The 17,696-nt window shown below is 44.9% G+C and overlaps 1 protein-coding gene across 1 annotated transcript in view; it reads left to right on the forward strand.

Annotated features, from left to right (window-relative positions):
- The first annotated feature begins 630 nt into the window (after window positions 1–630).
- Window positions 631–17,696, forward strand: part of TRAPPC10 (trafficking protein particle complex subunit 10) — a 52,714-nt gene continuing 35,648 nt past the window's right edge. The window contains exon 1 of the mRNA XM_066621156.1: window positions 631–799. Within this exon, the coding sequence (XP_066477253.1) occupies window positions 646–799 (154 nt within the window). The 5' untranslated portion in view covers window positions 631–645. The remainder of the gene's footprint in view (window positions 800–17,696) is intronic.

Consider the following 17,696-nt stretch of genomic DNA (forward strand, 5'->3'; position numbering starts at 1 on the left):
CAGAGTTTTCCTTCGCTCAGATGAGCTGCCTTCCCAGGCTGACGAGGCCCATCTACCCAGTGGTACATATACACACACACACACACACACAAATATATATATGCATGCATATATACACACATACATATGTGTATATCTATAAATAATTTATATATATTTGTGTGTATATATAGTATATATATTCAATATATATACACACAAATTATATATACACACACACATATGCACATGCATATATATGCAAATTACACACACGTGTACACAGTCTCGGGATGCTCCTGCTGGCCTTTCCGCGCGGACACGAGACGGCCACCTGCACCCCGGGAGGCGTGGCGCAGACCCCGCCCCTCTCCTGTCCCGTTCTCGGCATCCCCTTTAAATGTTTTCCGTCGGAGGGCGCGGCGCTCGAGGAGGTCTTCCCTTTAAGGCCCGCTTCTTCCTCTCAGCCGGAAGCGATCATGCTGGGCCGGTGATCCAGGAAGCGGATGAGCCTGGCGCCCTCCTGTGCCTGTGCGGGCGGCGCGCGAGGGGCAGTTGGGGGCTTGGGAGGGGGGTAGGAGGGCGCTCAGGAGAGGGGGGCGGCGCGAACAGCCCATGGCGCGGAGCGGGGGCCGGAAGAGCCGGGGCTGAGCGCCCTGCCCGCCCATGGAACCCGCCCCGGCGGCGGCAGCGGCAGCAGCGGGTGCACGACCGCCGCCGGCGGGAGCGGCGGCCACCGAGGACGCGTCGGGGGAAGGCGAGGAGGAGGCGGAGGCGCCACCGGTGGTCTACACCATGGAGAACAAGCCCATCGTCACCTGTGAGTGAGCGAGGGCGGCTGCTGCTCCCTCCGCCGGCTCTGCCCCGTCCCCTGCGCTCAAAGCAGCGGGGACGGGGCGAAGGGGGAGTGGTCGGTGGGTCCCTCTCACCCACCGCTGCTGCTGGGCGGGTGGTAGACTGCCCCTGGCTGCCAGTCGGGTCGCAGGAGTGCCTGTCGTCTCTGCAAGGGGGCCCAGCGCGCACCCGGGACTCCAGGGCCCCAGCACACGTGGACTTCTTGGCGTCCCGTGGCTTCTGGGGGGCTGCTTGTCATCAAGGCTGCAGCTCTCTGGGCACTCATGGGGGGAAGGCCCACTGAGTGCCCAGTTGGGAGTAAAGGTAGATGGGACTGCACTCTTGAGGTGGCCCCAGCTCTGGTAGGTAGGGGTCTCCTGCCATCCATGGGGTCTCCTGCCACCCATGGGGGCTCCAAGTGTGCTGCTTCAAGTCAGGGATGCGTGGTGGGTGGGGAGGCAGATCCTCCTTGCTGGAGTCCTTTGAGAAGGGCCACCGCAGCAACTGTTCTCGAAGGACTCCAGCAGGGAGGCTCTGCCTCCCCACCCACCATGCAACCCTGCTTCAAATGTCCTTTTTTGCTCAGAAAACCCATATGTGGCAGCTTCATGTGCTGTTTGTCACTGCGCGCGTGCAAACTAAATAGGAATATGTATATATGTCACTTGTCATAGAGTCAGTCATGCTCCTGTTTTCCCTTCTGACTTTCTCTCAACTTCATTTCCCTATGCTTCCTCTCTTGGGGATGGGAGGGAAGGCAGCGCTAAGAGAAGCATGACTCTAGAGAAACATGACTGCCTCATGCCAACCGGTGTGTCTGTGGCACAGCAAGGATTGAAGGTGCAAATCTTCCTAGCAAGGCAGAGCCCACCTCAGTCATGTGGTGTGAATAACTTGCTGCTGCACAAAACTTGTGTAGCCAAGCTGTGATGGCCAGATAAGGACTGTTGTCTGTGATGGCCAGATAAGACCTGCAAACTAGCCACCAGGTTAGTGGATCTTGCTCCCTTAAAGAACTATGTAGAAGAATACCTGCTTCTCCCATTAAAGGATGTAAGTTGTCTTAACTACCTAACTCAGAGGATCATTCTGAGGCCTGGTTTAAAACAAAGGTAAATAATATGAATGCAGTGTAAAAATGGATGTGAAGAAAACATCTGTTTTCTTCCATATTTCAGAATATAAACTAGGGTGTAAAACGGTTGTAAGAACAAATAAGGTGCCGCTAATTCTGAACCTTAGGGAACATGAATAATTATAAACAGTAACGTGATTATCTGTGTGCCCTTGAGCGAATTCCTGTTCCTTAGCTTTGATTTGTAAAATGAAGCTAGCAGCACTCTATCTGGCAAGGGGTCTATGAAAGCACTTTATTCACAGTCAAGGTGTGTAGTGTTCTACAGTCCTGATTCCTGTGTCAGATATAATGTGCTCTGGGTGTATTGGGATTTTGAACAAATTCATTAAAGTATGGGCTTGTGAATGCCTGAGTTTCTGGATGATGTGTTTAAGATAATGCAGAAGTTTTGTGGCACACTGTCTTCTCCAACTCTGATGTTTTCTGAAACTAAAAGTTACAGCAGTTTTCATGGTGTTCTGTTTTATGTGATTGAACAGTGATCATCCCAACAAGCAGTTCTGAAAACAATTTGCTGGTCTGACTCTCCAGCTGGATTACACGAAGTTCTCTCCTTATTAAGAGATTAGGTTCCGGAGGCCCATTTGTAATGTGAAACTGGCGTAGATTGTAACAGCTGGTTCCTGCCAGCCCAGTCCCATTGTGCCTGCATAGAAGCACCAGCCTAATAATAGCGTTTCTAAATCATTTTGTTGTGTTCAAAACACTTTGCATATATTATCATGGCAGTCCTTACAATGATCCTGAAAGGTAGGTCATTGTTTTATTATTTCCACATTATAGATGTTGTGCGTACTGAAGAAGAGAGATGGTGATTTGGCTGTGGCCACTCAAGGAGCGTGTTATTGAGGCATTAGAGTATGGGGGATAGTGGGCTTCCCAGCTAACTATACCAGCTTTCACATATCCTTAGTCTTTAGTTTCAGATTGTGGATTGAACTGTTAATACAAGTTTCATGATGTAGATAGAACACTCCTGATAGGTTTGTTCATCTATGTTCTGTCATTGTCAAAAAGAGACCTATACTGTAACTTCAGATCATTGCACTTCCTGCTTGTAGTTCTTGAGCATTTTTGATAAAAATAAACTTCACCATGGTTGTTTGCATTACACTGTGCACTTCACTTTTAGTTTATTGCTGAGGCCTTGCAATATGCTTATATTTTTTTCCTAAATATGCGTAGGGTTATGCTTTGAAGACATTTTACAGCTCAGTCCACAACTCCAAGATGGATGAGAGCAATGAAGTGAGCTGGAAGGGCCCTGGGATCAAATGCTTCAAACCTAACCACAGTCATTCATGCTGTAGCAACCTCCAGACTGCTAACATGCTCTCTGGGTTTAGGGCAACCCTTGAAAAACTTCTAGAAACGTCAATTGATGAAAAGTGCCAGCACCAGATTGCTGGCTGGAAGTGGCTGATGTTACCATTTTACACAATGTTTGAGCCACACCAGTTCCTGTTTCTGAGGTTGATTTAAGGTGCTGAGTCTTCTAAGGACTGCCTTCTTCTGTATGCATATCCCAGGTACTTCATTAACATCTAAGGTCCTTCTCTGTATACATTTGCCAGCTGAAGCATGGTAGTCCTGCTCCTAGTGGACATCCCTCTTTCTGACACCAAATTCAAGGCATGCCTTCCCCAGGGAAGTCTATCTAGCCTCAGTGCTGTTTCCTCAGGTGCCAGTCAAAAACATTGCTCAAAGATGACATCCAGGATTGATACTATTTGAATTACTTTCTGTTTTGCTCATTGCTACTGGTTTACTGAGATTGTTTTCTTTATCACCCACTGCTGTGTATTTTCTGCTTTTATTTAAATTCTTGATTTTGATGTTTTGGTATTCTGAAGATTTTTTTTGTGAAACACTTTTTAAAAAAAAGATAACGTAGAATATACATTGTTAGGATAGTACAATACTTGTATAAAGGAACATAGCTTCAGGAGTGACATTAGTTCCTGGAACAGTAGGATATTTCTAAAACCCTAGCATGTTTTATAACTTGGCACTGGGCTTTGATTCATTTATGAGAATGTCAATTGTTGGCAAGAAGGGGCGACTCAAATATGGCCCTAATCCATCCAAAGTTTTAATTGTTCCAAATTACTTTAGTCATCATTCAGTTATAACTGGAGGGGAAATGGGAGGTAAACTTAGAACTGTGCTTCTTATTGGGGTTAGTACCTTGCGTCCTTAGTGACCTAACATTCTGACCCCAATCCCACTTTTAAAATGTTTTCTTTGATCTTTTGGTTGAGAACAGGTATGACAGAACAGGTCACTGAAGATGAAGGAAGGTTCAGAACTGATGTAGCAAATGAAACTACAGGTAGCAGTTAGCTGAGGAAGTAGGCAATCGTTTGAATGATATTGTGTTTCTTTAGTATGCTTAAGGATAGGCCCTCTCCAAATGTGAGCTTACAGAAAATTAGCACTTGGAGTTACAGCGAACAAAATACTTAAGTGTGATATTTTCTAAATCTAGTAGTATGTGTGGCATTCCATCATCCAGTTAAAGTGGTTGCTACTGTGATGGAACTTTATTTGGTATAACTAGTTGGAATCCTAGGCTTCCCTAGCAGAGCAATCTAAATCATGTCAATAGGATTGTGTTAGGGAACCCACGGTCTCTCATTTGGCGCAGGTCATCTGACAGTGTGACCAAGATAACTTTAGTATTAACCAATTTTACCCAGCCCACAGGTGTACACGTTTGGTCTCTGTTGCTTATATGCAACGTTGTGTAGAAATGCTTAAGGTTTTGTGGGACTACCTGGAGTATTGTGTTGCAACCCACTGCAGAGAGTGTGATGGGTTACAGCAGGGCTGCCCAAACCCTGGCCTCTGGGCCACTTGCAGCCTGCGGAGGGCCCCAGTCTGGCCCCCAGGGAGCCCCCCCATCTCCAATGGGCCTGCCCGCTGGAGCCCTCGCTGGCCTGATGCAACTGCTCTTTGCAGTGACAGTGAGGAAAAGGCTAAGCACTCACAGGAGAGCAGGAGCCCTGCCCATCTGCAACCCTCCCATTAGGTTGGGGAGGCTGCAGCTGAGTCCAGGCATTGGATGGGGGTGAGAAGTCCTGGGTCTGTTTGTCCTACTTGAGTTTGGCTTGGGGGGGCTGGGGTAGGCACTGAGGAGGGACAGGAAACTGTGGGTCTATTGCTTGCATGTGCTGGTGGGCGGGCACTGCAAGGGAGAAATTGCGGGATGTTTGAATGCTGCTGAGAGCATGTCTACTCAGCAGTAAATCCCATCAGATTCAGTGGGGTTTACTCCCAGGAAAGTGTGGATCCGATTGGGCTGTGAGTGTGCTTGGGTTTGGGGGCTGGCATTGCAGGGGATAAGTCCTGCGGATGCTTGAATGCAGCTGGAGAGCATGTCTACTCAGCAGTAAGTCCCATAGAGTCAGTGGGGCTTACTCCCAGTAAAGTGTAGATCCGATTGGACTGTGAGTGCTCAGTGTTGGAGGTGGGTGCTGCAGGAGAGAACTCAAGGGATGTTTGAATGGGGAGGAAAACTACTACTTTTGCTTGTTGGGGTTGCTGGCAGAGAGGGAGGAAGATAGGGGGTCAATTTGTGAAGGGGGAAATACACATAGCTCTCTGCCTGCTTCTAAGTTTGTTTGGTGCTGGGTGCAGGCTGGGGGAGGGGAAGGGATTGCGAGAGGGAGACAGGCAGCCCCCTTCTCTGTGTGAATGAGGAGAAACAAACTCCTGTCCAGAGGGGAAAGGTGCCCACTGTCTGTGTTCCTTTGCTGTTGCTTGTTGCCAGGATTGGGAGGGGGGGGGAGTGAGAGTAAAAACATGCTCCTACATGGGGGGGGGCAAGGAGCCCATGCTGACTCCTGTTAAGTTTGTTCTGTCCTTTTCCCTAAGAAGAGGTTATGTGTGTCAGGAATTATTTTAACAACCCCCCTTTTCTGGATCTCATGTGTATTATAAATAAGCTCAGTAAAATTCATATAAATTCCATCTTTAATATATTCATTTATGTAAATTTATTCAAATTTGAAATGTTAATTTCCCCTGGCCCCTGACACAGTGTCAGATAGATGATGTGGGCCTCCTGCCAAAAAGTTTGGACACCCCTAGGTTACAGCACTGAAAAGTTTTGGAACCACTGTGTTAGACTGTGGCTTGTGTGGTGGTCACTAGCTGAAAAAGTCAAAGAATTTGCTCATTTCAGGAGTTCATGCCAATGTGCATCAGTTATGATCCAATACTTCTGTAACTGTGTAGAATGTTAATTTTGTATGGGATAAGTTTAAGGTTGGAGGTAAAGCAGAAATACTGTAGTTATTGTCCAGACAAGGGGTTATATGTTGATGATGAGATCATGAACAGTTCAGGTAGACATTAGTTCTGTATCGGAGCTGGGAAAGTTAGTATTGAAACTTTGATTTGGCAACCTTGAAACAAACAGAAGCAAAATCCTTTCTTTGCACCCATAAGTCATCACTCACAGTAGTTCTATGAACCATACTGTAGTGGGGCTTTTTGAATGCAAGGAATATTTCAAACGTCTTGGTGCGGCTGTCGGATTCTAGGAGCTCAAGCCTTTCTCTGGCCCCTGGAATGTTTCATTTTCTCTGAATCTTACATAATGTTTTTCTCTCTGGGAGTACTTTTAAAATAGTGGCTCTTCTACATGTGTATTTCCTGGAAAATCTGTGTGACCTTTCCGTTCCACATGTGTTCCTTTATATAAAACCCTCCAAAAACACTCATGTGGAAGAAAATGTTACTGTTGGAATCGGCCCTTGGTGTGGTGTTTAAGAGTGTGAAACAGAGGTTATCCAAGATACTGAAGACTGTGAAGGAGAAGTCTGTACTTGCTGCGGTGGACTTGTAGTTCTGTTTAAATATTAGATTTTGGAACACTACAGATACAAAAGTTTGATTTCTGGTTACATAAACTTATGGTTCCAGAGTGTTTGTGTTTGAGCGTTCCTGTATGTTGATTCTGTTACAACCATTCTAGATGTGCTAGATTTGTGTTAGGTTTGCTTTGTCTTAGTAAAGGAAATGTATTGGAATAACTTTCTATGTATAACTTTTATTGTATATGTCATGTAGAGGGAAGAAGCATACCAACTAATTTGTTAACTGTAAGGTTATTGGTCAGCTATAACTGTTACTCTTAAAAATGCATTTTTAAGGCATATCTGTTATGTAATGAGTGAGGAGTGTGGTTTTAGTCACAAATCTGACACACAAAGTGGCAGTATTCAAGAACCAATGAAAGAACTTTTCAAACTCCCAGAAGACTCTGTTGCTGAAAGGAAGACCACTAAGTAGGAATGAGGCAGCACCTACCAGGCAAAGGGAGGGTGAAGGAAACCTTCGGTCAGGTACGACAAGGCAACATTTATTTACAAGTTATTCTAATTGGCCCAAAGTATTTTGGCATGTGCCTTCTTCAAGGGCACAAATAACATTACTTTCTGAAGAGAAATTCATGTGAATAAAAATATCACTAGCTGTCTGGAAGGTAGTGCTAGCCATTAACATGCAGTGGTGGCTTTATTCATAAGAATTTCTCTTGAGAAAGTTGTTTGTGTCCTTGAGGAAGAAGGCATATGCTGAAACACATTGGGCTGATAAAAATGTATTTCCAAAATATTTAACTTCATTGTGCCTACTTGGTGGTTTCCTACCCCCTTTTCCCCCAGGATTCAAAAGCTGCTATTCTTCTACAAAGAAACATCAAAGGGGAACTTGGCAGGCACATGAATGGTGCTATATAGATAAATAGGGATGTATGCTAAGTGATATTCTGCTTACAGAAAAAGTCCTGTTTGTGTGAGGAGGAGGGGCGATGTTAGCCCATCTCCCTTTCCTTTGCACAACACTTTCTTTCCCTCTTTGGATGCTTGGAGTAGGTCTCATGGCTCTGTCCTCTCTTCATTCTTGTACCCCTGCCCTTTGCATTCAAGTCACTGCTATTCTGTGGCTTCTTCCGTCATAGTATACAAAAGCTAACTTCATTGCCTGCCTTTAAAAGATTGTCCCTCTTTGGTAATCTCTCATCTAGACTTTTTGCAACGGATTGTTTTCTAGTTTACTATACCTGCTGTATTTAGTCTAGGAGTCTTTGAGTCTTTGTCTACTGTTTCTATGATAGGGTTCAGCAACTGGAGGCAGGAGAAGGATGTGGTGAGTATGGTGGCTGCAGCAACAGATCTTGCCAAATAGTATAAGTGATCTGCCTGGATCTAGTAACTCCTTCCTGAGAATGACCCTCCAGTAAAAAGTGGTTGCAGACTAGAGTTCAGTTATTTATCTTCACTGGATATTTGTTGATTAGTGTCCAACTTCTAGTTCAGGGGTGTAAAACAAGGCCTGCAGGCCAGGTGCCACCTGTGGAAACATTCTATTTGGCCCTCATGATAATTGGGCTTTCCCAGTGCTTCTCTTTCAGCAGTGCTGCTTCTGCAGAAGCTATAGAAGGGAGAGTCCTCAGAAGGCAAGGAATGCTGCAGTGGAAGGGGCAGACCAAGATGGGGGGTGAGAGAGGGAGATGCTGCCGAAGTGCTAGGAGAGCCCAATGATCATGCACTGTCCTTTCAGCAGCACTGCTTCTGCCAAGGGGTCACTTTGTAGAGCACACCTCAGCTTCTAAGGTACAAAGTGACATCGTGGAAGAAGTAACACAACAGAAAGGGCAGCCCACATGATTACCGGACTCTCCTATATCTTCAAAATATGATCATGATTTGCATGTTTTCTCTTCTGTCATTTGCAGCTAATGAGTTTTCATGTGACAACAAAGTTCTTATTTCTGGCCATCAGCTGCTTAATGACATCACTCCCTGCTTAATGATGTCACTTCTGGCCCCCCGTAGGTGCCATGAATGCTGTTTGGCCCACTATATGAAACGAGTTTGACACTTTGCCCTAGTTCTAATGCATGCTGTGGCAAATTGGTTTTTCTGGTGTATGTCCTTGATCATCTTCTTACTATTAATATTCCACGTAAGTAGGTTTGCACCATTATTCTCTGTTCTCTTCTGTGTCTTATAAAGATCTTACTAGAGCACTTTTCTTATTTTATTTTCAATATTTAAAAATACACAATGCAGGAATTAAAAATATTGTTTCTGAAGTATTTTTTTTGTAGCTTGAATAGTAGTTCCCAAGCAGCCATGTATCTACCAGGTCTGAATTGTAGTTGCAAAATATACATAGCAAGTGGAGACACGTGACATTTTGGTGGTGTAGGGGAAAAGCAGAAGAGCAAGATAAGCAGATGTTTCATTCTTGTAATTTCACTCTGTTTTTCCATACTTCCTGGTTCCATTAACCTGCTTGGAGATCAGTTGTTACCACTCACTCTGAGAAGGGTCCAACTGAGAAGGGTCTATCTTGAGTGGAGGAGTTAAGAGCATACCTTTTGAGGCTCAGCTTCCATAGAGCTTGCTCTAGAGACAGTAGCTGCTGCTGTATACCCTTTGTTCCAGCAGGGAAGTGTTGGACTTCAGCAGTGGGGCTGCAGCAGTTGTCCAGTTACCAAACTTGGGGCCAAGCAGAGAACACTTGGTCCCTTTCCCATTCACCATGAAGCATCACAGTGGTTTGTGCTTTGGCTTTATTGCTAGTCATATCTGTGTGAGGTTTGTGCTTATTTTCTACTGCCAGTGTCCTGAAGTGCATGCGTAAGATTCTCTTTCAGGATTGGTTTTAGAGGCTTGTTCAGGTCCATTATACTTCTGGTTACCTATACAGTCCTTACCAGTTTCAAAGACTTTCTGCTATCCTGTTTTGTCTTTAGTACATGTGCCTGTGACACACTCAGTTTCCTAATATAGGGTATGATGTAATGTGGCTTCATTTAAGTATTTGATTTTGACAAGTATATTATAAATTTTTAATCTAAAACCATTATTTTGGCAAGTCTTTTGGAGTTGTTGTCATATTATTTAATAATGGACTAGATCCTTCATAAGCCTTTCCACTGCTGCCTCCAGTAATGGGCACAGTGCGACCTCTGACAGCTTGGTAGGTTTCTGCAGCAGTGAAATGTTTGTACTCAAGTTGAACTTTATCTGGTAGAGTGCAAATCTGTGTCTTGCTTATTTAATCCCCTCTGAAAACTGAGTCCTAGTGGAAATAAGCTCTTATATGGAACCCTTCAGCAAGCACTGTAAAAAGAGTTGCATCAGTTTCACTTTACTATTGTTGATGCGAAGGAAGAAATATTTGCTGCATCATCTGTCCTATCACACATGCAGTCATGGCTGGGATTAAGGTTAATTTGCTTCCAAATTAACAAACAAATGTCTCCACTCTTTCTGGGTGGTCATTATAAGTGGTGTTCGGGGGGGGGGGAAATGGTAAGTTTAGCAGATGCTTCAACATGCTGTGTAAGTGGCCCCTCCTCCTTGCCTCTGAAGTCATTCCGGGTGATGAGAGCAGCACAGAGGAGATGCTTCTGCATTGCTCTCACCCCCTAGAATGGCTCTAAAGGCGAGGGGAAGGGGCCACTTTCATGGCATGTTGAGGCACCTGTAATACCTACCATTTTGCCCTTTCCCCTGGGAATGCCACTGGTTATAATTGTTACAATTTTTGTTCCTGGTCACATTGGAAGTCAGTCCAAAGTGAACAAGAGATGGCTATACAGCTTTCACTGTGAATGGCATATTTTTAGAGTTTTCCACTTTTAGGTATTTGTCCTTTTCACTTAGGACTCTTGTCACTTAAGAAGTTCCCCAAGTGTATCAAGGCAAATACCTGGGGGCTGTAACTCAGTGGCAGAACACATGCTTTGCATGTAGAAGGTTCCAGATTCAGTCCCTGGCATCTTTAGGTAGTGCTAGGAAAGGGCTCATCTGAAATCTTGTAGAACTGGTGGCAGTCGTTGTAGACAATTCTGACCTAGATGGTCTGTCTTAAGGCAACTTTGTATGTTTTCCCACCCTATTTGGATATCTTTGTGCTTGATGCAGGAAGCTGGATGTGTACTCTGAAGTCCACAGGAGCACACCCTCTTGGATACAATGGAATTTACTACTGAGTAGACGTGCATAGCATTGCACTGCAAATGCTGTTGAAACTAATGTGACTTAGGGCTCAATCCTGTGCTGGCTGCTGGCAGGACAGACACGTAAGGCATGTTTGTGGCAGCATGGAAGCCTGTGGCGCCATCATAAAGGCCTGTGCTGGCCCTCTGGTACTAGTTGAAAGCCTGCGCCTGCTGGAGAAGGTAAGGTCTCCATGAGGCAGGGGTAGGGTGGAACAGAGGCAGAGATCTCTGTTGTGTTCTATCCCCCTTCTTGGGCCTGATTTCCCAACATGAATCTGCTCAGATTTGTGTCAGCTATTTTGCACGTGCATGCCTGAGTATACCCATTGTGGGTGCTGGAGCTTACCTGAGGCAAGGGAATAAATGTTCCCTTACCCCAAGGTGCCCACAAACTGCCTTGTTTCCCGCTTAGGATGCGGCAGAGGTCATTTGGTGCCATTGCATCTCTTTGCAGGGCAGAGGATAGGATTGGGTTGCCCAGTTGTCACAATTAACCTCTGGAAAGCTCACTAACTGGGCATAAAGACATTAGTCTTTTCTTGCTCTTCCTCCCCAATATTGGATGTCATAGTGCCTCTTAACAGGACAGTTCTATATAGCCATCATGCCTAATGGCTATTGATAAACCTATCTTCTGTGAATTTGTCCAATACCTTTTTAAATCCAGTCACTCCCACACACACTATTTTTTCAGTACTGGTATTGTGTGTGTTTACTCTGCCCATCCCTCACCTCTTCACTGGCAAGTAGTCCTTGCTGTCAAAATGAAGATTATACGTATTAGTTCACTTCTTGAATATTCTTAAACAAATTTTTTCTTCGTGGGTCAAGTGCTCTTTGTTTTTCATTCAAGCAGCGTTCCATTGTAACAGTGAAGTACTTAATACTGAGAAATCTATCATATTAACCCAGAATAAGACTTTTGATTGGAACAAAATCTTATATCCCAAACACAAATTACTGTATGGTATGCTGTTTTGTAGGCAGCATGTAATAAGCAACTAACTTGTTGTATGTTCTGGATAGCCTAGGTCAGTGGTTCCCGAATTGGTGGGTTGTGATGCACCAGCCAGGGAAGCACCCAAGTCTGAACCCTTAAGGTACAGGCGTAGGGGGATTGCAGCAGTGCGATACCCAGGATCATGCTGCTAATGGGGAAAGGGGGGTTTACTGGCTTACCTGAAGCCAGTGATAAGCCCCAGGGAGTGCTTGCGGGGGTGCAGGGAGCCCCACAGAAACCCCCCACAGGACCACCCAAGCCTGGAAAATTAGAAAAATCCTGACCGGATGCCCTTTCCAGTTTCTGATCACGAAACCGGAAGTTACTTCTGATCGTGATTTTTTTAATTTTCTGGGCTTAGGGAGCCCTGTGGAGGTCTCACCGGACTCCCTGAGCCTGTCGCCAGCTTCAGGTAAGCCAGAAACCCTCCCCCTTTTCCCAGCAGCAGCATGATCCTGGGGATAGTTGCTACAATCCTCCCACCATAGGAAAGACTTAAGTGGTCCCCTGTTCCTAAGGAGGACTTTGGGAACAACTGGCCTAGATGTTGAACAAGCAGCAACCCATAAAGCTAATAAATTTTTAATCTTTTCTGTTACAAATGTAACTATTTTTTTGTATGTAGTGGGTTGGGGGGGATGCATATGGTCCATGGCAATTTCAATTTTTGCCCCAGTGGTCTGTGGGCTCCTAAAATTGGGAACCCTGGGTTAGAGAGATGACGAATGCAAAATATTACCGCAAAATGTGCATGTGTTTTAGGCCAGCTATAACTTTTGGCCAGAGGGCCGCATCAAATGTCTGGCATGGTTTTGAGGACCAAAAAAAAAATTAAACATAAAATTTATATAAATAAATTAGTGATGGAACTTAGATGTGTGAATAAATGAATGAATAGGCTCATTCATTCAACCTCTGTGGCCCTTGGAACACCCTCCAGATGCAACCAGAGCATAGTTCCAGTCATGTTCAGCAAAGTGGGCCAGGGGCTTTCAGGGGACAAGAGTCTGGCCACGGGCTGCATCTGGCCCCCAGGCCCGTGTTTGGAGACCCCTGTTTTAGGCTGAGAGCTTGAAACAGATATTCATGTTACTTGGAGAGCTGCTAAAACATGTTGGCTACTCCCTCTGTTTGAGAATTGCAAAATCTACAATAAACTGAAATTGGCTGCCCTTTATAAAATACCTCACTTGATACTATTGCACATGCTTTCCTTCAGTGCACCTATAGTCTGATGGAAAACGATTGCATAAATGATGTGAAATGAGAAACAATTATCCTGTTCAGCATTTCATTCCCTCCAAATCAAAGTTATTAAAGCTATTACCATTTTCGGTACTCCACAAAACCTAGTTGGAAAGAAAATCACAAAGCTGGTCACTTTCTGCCATTACTTGGCCCAGATTTTTTTAAATGATGGAACATTAAAATTGTGCCAGCTGAGCTCCAAATTGCAATAAATCTTAAGGCTTTCATACACTAAAAACTAGCATGATATACAATAACAAACATGCTAAAGTTTGAAAAGCTCTGTCTATGTAGTCAGTTGGAGTAGTTATCAAATGATGGTTTATGTTCTTTTGATGGGGTACTGTTTGCTTACAGTGCTAAGGCTACATTATTGTTGATAAGATGCAATCATCCCAAAAGGGCAGGCCTTCATTGCAGGGGTTGAGGTGTGACATCCTTAGTATCCAGGGTCAGCTCAGCCCAATAAACACCACTGAGAAGACCCACTTTTAGGAGCTTAGTCTTCACTGCCAGTTGCCCTGCTGTTGCTTAGTCTTGTTTTGTTGTCTATATTGGCCCACATTCTCCTCCCTGCCATTGATCCCTCTCACATTTCATCTTTGGCTCATTCTCTCTCCTGTCCTGCTCATTCTTCCATCTCTGCTCTGATGCTTATCCACTCTCCTTCCACCTCCCATCCTCACATCTCTGCTAGCCTCATTCTTTCTTTATTTCTGCTCACCTGTCCTTTCGGTCTTGCCTCACTCACTCCCTTTACGTTTTCCTTCTGCTCTTCCCGGAATTTCCCATCTCACTCTCCTCTCACTTCTTTGTTCTGTCCTCTCTCTCCTTTGAACCCTCCCCTTGCCCCAACCAGATACCAGATAGGTGGCGTCCAGGCTATTTCAGTTAGCACGCCCCGGGAGGTGATGTCATAGTTTTGCTTCTGGTCTTGTGAGATTTGGGCACTTCCAAGCTATGGGCACGGCTGTTGCATAAGGCTATAGCTCATCTGTAAGTGTAGTAGTACGTAAGCTGTGACTACAGCGGGCAAAATGCACCCCACCAATTAAAACTGAACTGGGCACATCGGACAAGAACTCCAAATCCCCCTACCCAACAATTTGTAACACTTGAATCATTGGATGGTGTTGATGCAGAAGAAAGCAGATATCGGATCTATCCTAGAATGCACCACCCCCTATGTCCACCCATCTGCCATTGGACACAGCTGTGGATTTCAGATGAGTGGACAAACAGAAACGAGTCAGGCATGTTGACTTTGAACAATACCAGAAACTGAACAAAGAGGTCAGACAGAAGGTAAAATGGGAAGCCTATTGGAATAGTGTTGCAGCCGACTTGGAAAAAGCAGCATCAGGCACAAGTACTGAACTCTGTATCAGACCCTCAGCAGACTCAATGGTAAAACCAAGTTGACCAACAACAGTATCAAGAAAACAGATGGCGCCTTTGTGAGCTACCCTGGTGAATGCCTGCAGCTGTGGAAAGAATTCTTTCAGCAGCCATATAACCACACTCCACCCCAGGGACCTCCACCAGAGCCACCACCCATGGACCTACCTGATAATCTGTTCCTAGATGGTGACTGATGAAATGAAGAGTGCTATAAGTTTGTTGAAGAATGTAAAGGTGCCTGGTGTGGACCAAGTCACTGCCAAAATTATCAAAGCTGGGGGAGATGTCCTGCTGCAATGACTCTGTGTCCTCCTTGTTAAGGTTATTTTTGTATGGGATGGTCTGTGTTGGTCCCTGCTTTTTCCCAATGTGAGCAGGTTGCAAGAAAAACAGCAAATACAGCAGAGTACTTTCAGCAGATGTATTTGAGCAAGGGATATCACAAGTAGAGTAGTCAGTAAACAGTCCAAGAGTCAACACGAAGAGCAGTCAGTCCAAGTATAACAAATCCAAATCAGTTTCCAACAATACACAGTCAAAGGTTCAGTCCATAAGTCAGTAATAACATATACATACAGTATCCAGCCTCCTCAGTCACTGGCAGCAGTTCCTCAGTTATCTGCATCAACTCCCCTACTGCTGCACGGGGAGCTCCAGCAGACTAACCTTTTGTAGTCAGCTTAGCCAATCAGTGCTGGCTTGGTCACACCCAGGGTGTGTCAGTCCCAGGTGCCTGCTGATTCTGCTGACTCAGCAATCTACACCTGTTCCCTGAACCAACTTGTAAGCTGTGGTTCTGCTTCCCTCAGAACACAAAGCTAACACTCCTGACATGCATCTGGCACTTGGAATGCATCCCACTAGTATGGAAAAAAGCCATCATTGTTCCAATCTTGAAGAAAGGTGATAACTGAGAATGCAAGAAGTACTGCGGCATCAGCCTCCTTTGAATCATTGGCAAGCTGTTTATGAAGATCATATAATCAAGGCTGCAGAAACATTGTGAACAGACCAGCCTAGAAAAGCAAGCAGGATTCAGGCCACATCAGGGCTGCATTGACCAAGTACTTGCCATTTGTCAATTGGAGGAAATGATAGGTGTGGAAAGGTAACCATCATTGTCTTCACTGGCTTCAAATCTGCATTTGATTGTGTTCACTGACCCGCCCTGTGGATGGTGTTAGAGAATGAACATGTGCCACTGAAGATCATTCAGCTTCTCCAGTCATCGTACAATGGTTCAGTTAGCAGCGTGCAGATTCTAAATGGACAATCTAACAAATTTCTCATTCAAACTGGAGTCTGCTGGGGAGATGTTGCTTCTCCCCTGCTTTTCATTATTGTGATTGATGCCATTTATCAGGAAAGCTTTCAAGGAAAGGTGCAGAGTTCAGTATGACATAAACAGCTCTCTAACTGACTTGATTTTCACAGACAATAGTGCCATATTTGCTGACACAGATGCAGAGGCCACTGATATTGTTTACCATGTTGCTCACATCACCCAATCCTATAACCCACGAATCAATGTGGATAAGACCAAAGTTATGATCATAGAACAATGTTCACCTCAATGGAGTTCAAATTGAGCAGGTTCAAGAATTCAAATACCTTGAATTGCCAGTGCAGAAGAAAATAAGTGTTGTCCATCACCAAAGTCCGCAGCAGGATTGGTCAGACAACAGTAGCATTTGCGTTGCTCAAATCTGGAAGACAGCCAATATCTCCATCAAGACCAAAATTTGCCTCTTCCAAACACTGATCTTGCCAGTTCTCCTATATGGATTGGAAACATGGACTTTGCTCAAATCAGACATGAACAAACTCAAGGTCTTCCAAATGAGATGCCAGAGACAGATCCTGGGTATCTCTTTGTGATCACCATTGTAATGAGACAATTCGGATAAGGTGTAATCATCAACCATCAGTTGAAGAGAAAATCTAAAAACGTGGACTGCAGTGGTTTGGCCATGTCTGCAGAATGAACACCAGCTGGCTGCCACACAAGCTCCTCTGGCGAGAACAGCCTCCCTACTGGAGAGTTAATTGGGCAGTACCAAAGATAATGTGGCTCAAGCACATTGAGAAAGACCTTAGGAACCAGCATTTGACCATTGATGAGGCAAGAAATATTGCCAACAGTTGCCAAGAATGGAAGTGCGTCATGAATGACATACGGATCCCAGCAGTACCTACAGCAGTGTATTGGCTGAGACAACTTGCTCTTTGAAGGTCTGAAGTAGGACTGAAGAAGTAGTAGTACCCTTTCTCACTGGCATCATGATTTGATTTCCATTTCTCTTGTAATCTTAAGTTACACAAGATGAAAATTAAGATGTTCAAAGCTGGATCCCACCAATACTTGTCGGGTATCCAACAAAGCATATCAGAAGATAGACAGAGATTAGGAAAGAAACGAACGTCGGCTACCATACAAACTAGGCACTGTTTGCTAGTCATTGGGGGGGGGGGACACAGGGCGAGTTCAGATTTAACACAAATGGTTTAGCAGGAAAGAGTTGGCCTGTATTTTTTCAGGCTGGCGCATCTTTCAAATGGATCCTACAGAACCTAAATGTTCCTAATCTTTTTCATACAAGTATTTCATGCACATGGTGGCCTTTATGTGTGGATTTCTTATCAGAGGGTCAGGTCTGCAGCCACCATCACAAGTGACCCCAGGAGGGGACGGGAATTCCATTCCCCATGCCTTTGGAGAGTGAGCCTGACAGAGGATGCACACGTCTGTCCATGGCTTCTTCCGGGCTCAAACTGAGCCTTACAGTTTAAAAAATGCAGTTTTTTTTTAACTGGGCCTGCTAGAGAACATGGATGAATGCATGCGACCTCTGCTGGGCTCAGCGAGGGCGGGGGGGACATTCCCTGACATCCATGGTTTCTGGTAACCAGGGGGTTCCAGAATGGAACCCTTGCAGATACTGGGGCACACCTGTACTCTATTTAATGATACAGTCATCCTTTAATTTTTTTAAAAAGACCAACAGTTTTGTTTTTCTAGTATGAGCAAAGAGGTAATCCTAGTTTGCTCCGCCAACTTGTTCACAGACTGT

Source organism: Tiliqua scincoides, chromosome 3, assembly GCF_035046505.1.
Source record: "Tiliqua scincoides isolate rTilSci1 chromosome 3, rTilSci1.hap2, whole genome shotgun sequence".
Classification (NCBI taxonomy): domain Eukaryota; kingdom Metazoa; phylum Chordata; class Lepidosauria; order Squamata; family Scincidae; genus Tiliqua; species Tiliqua scincoides.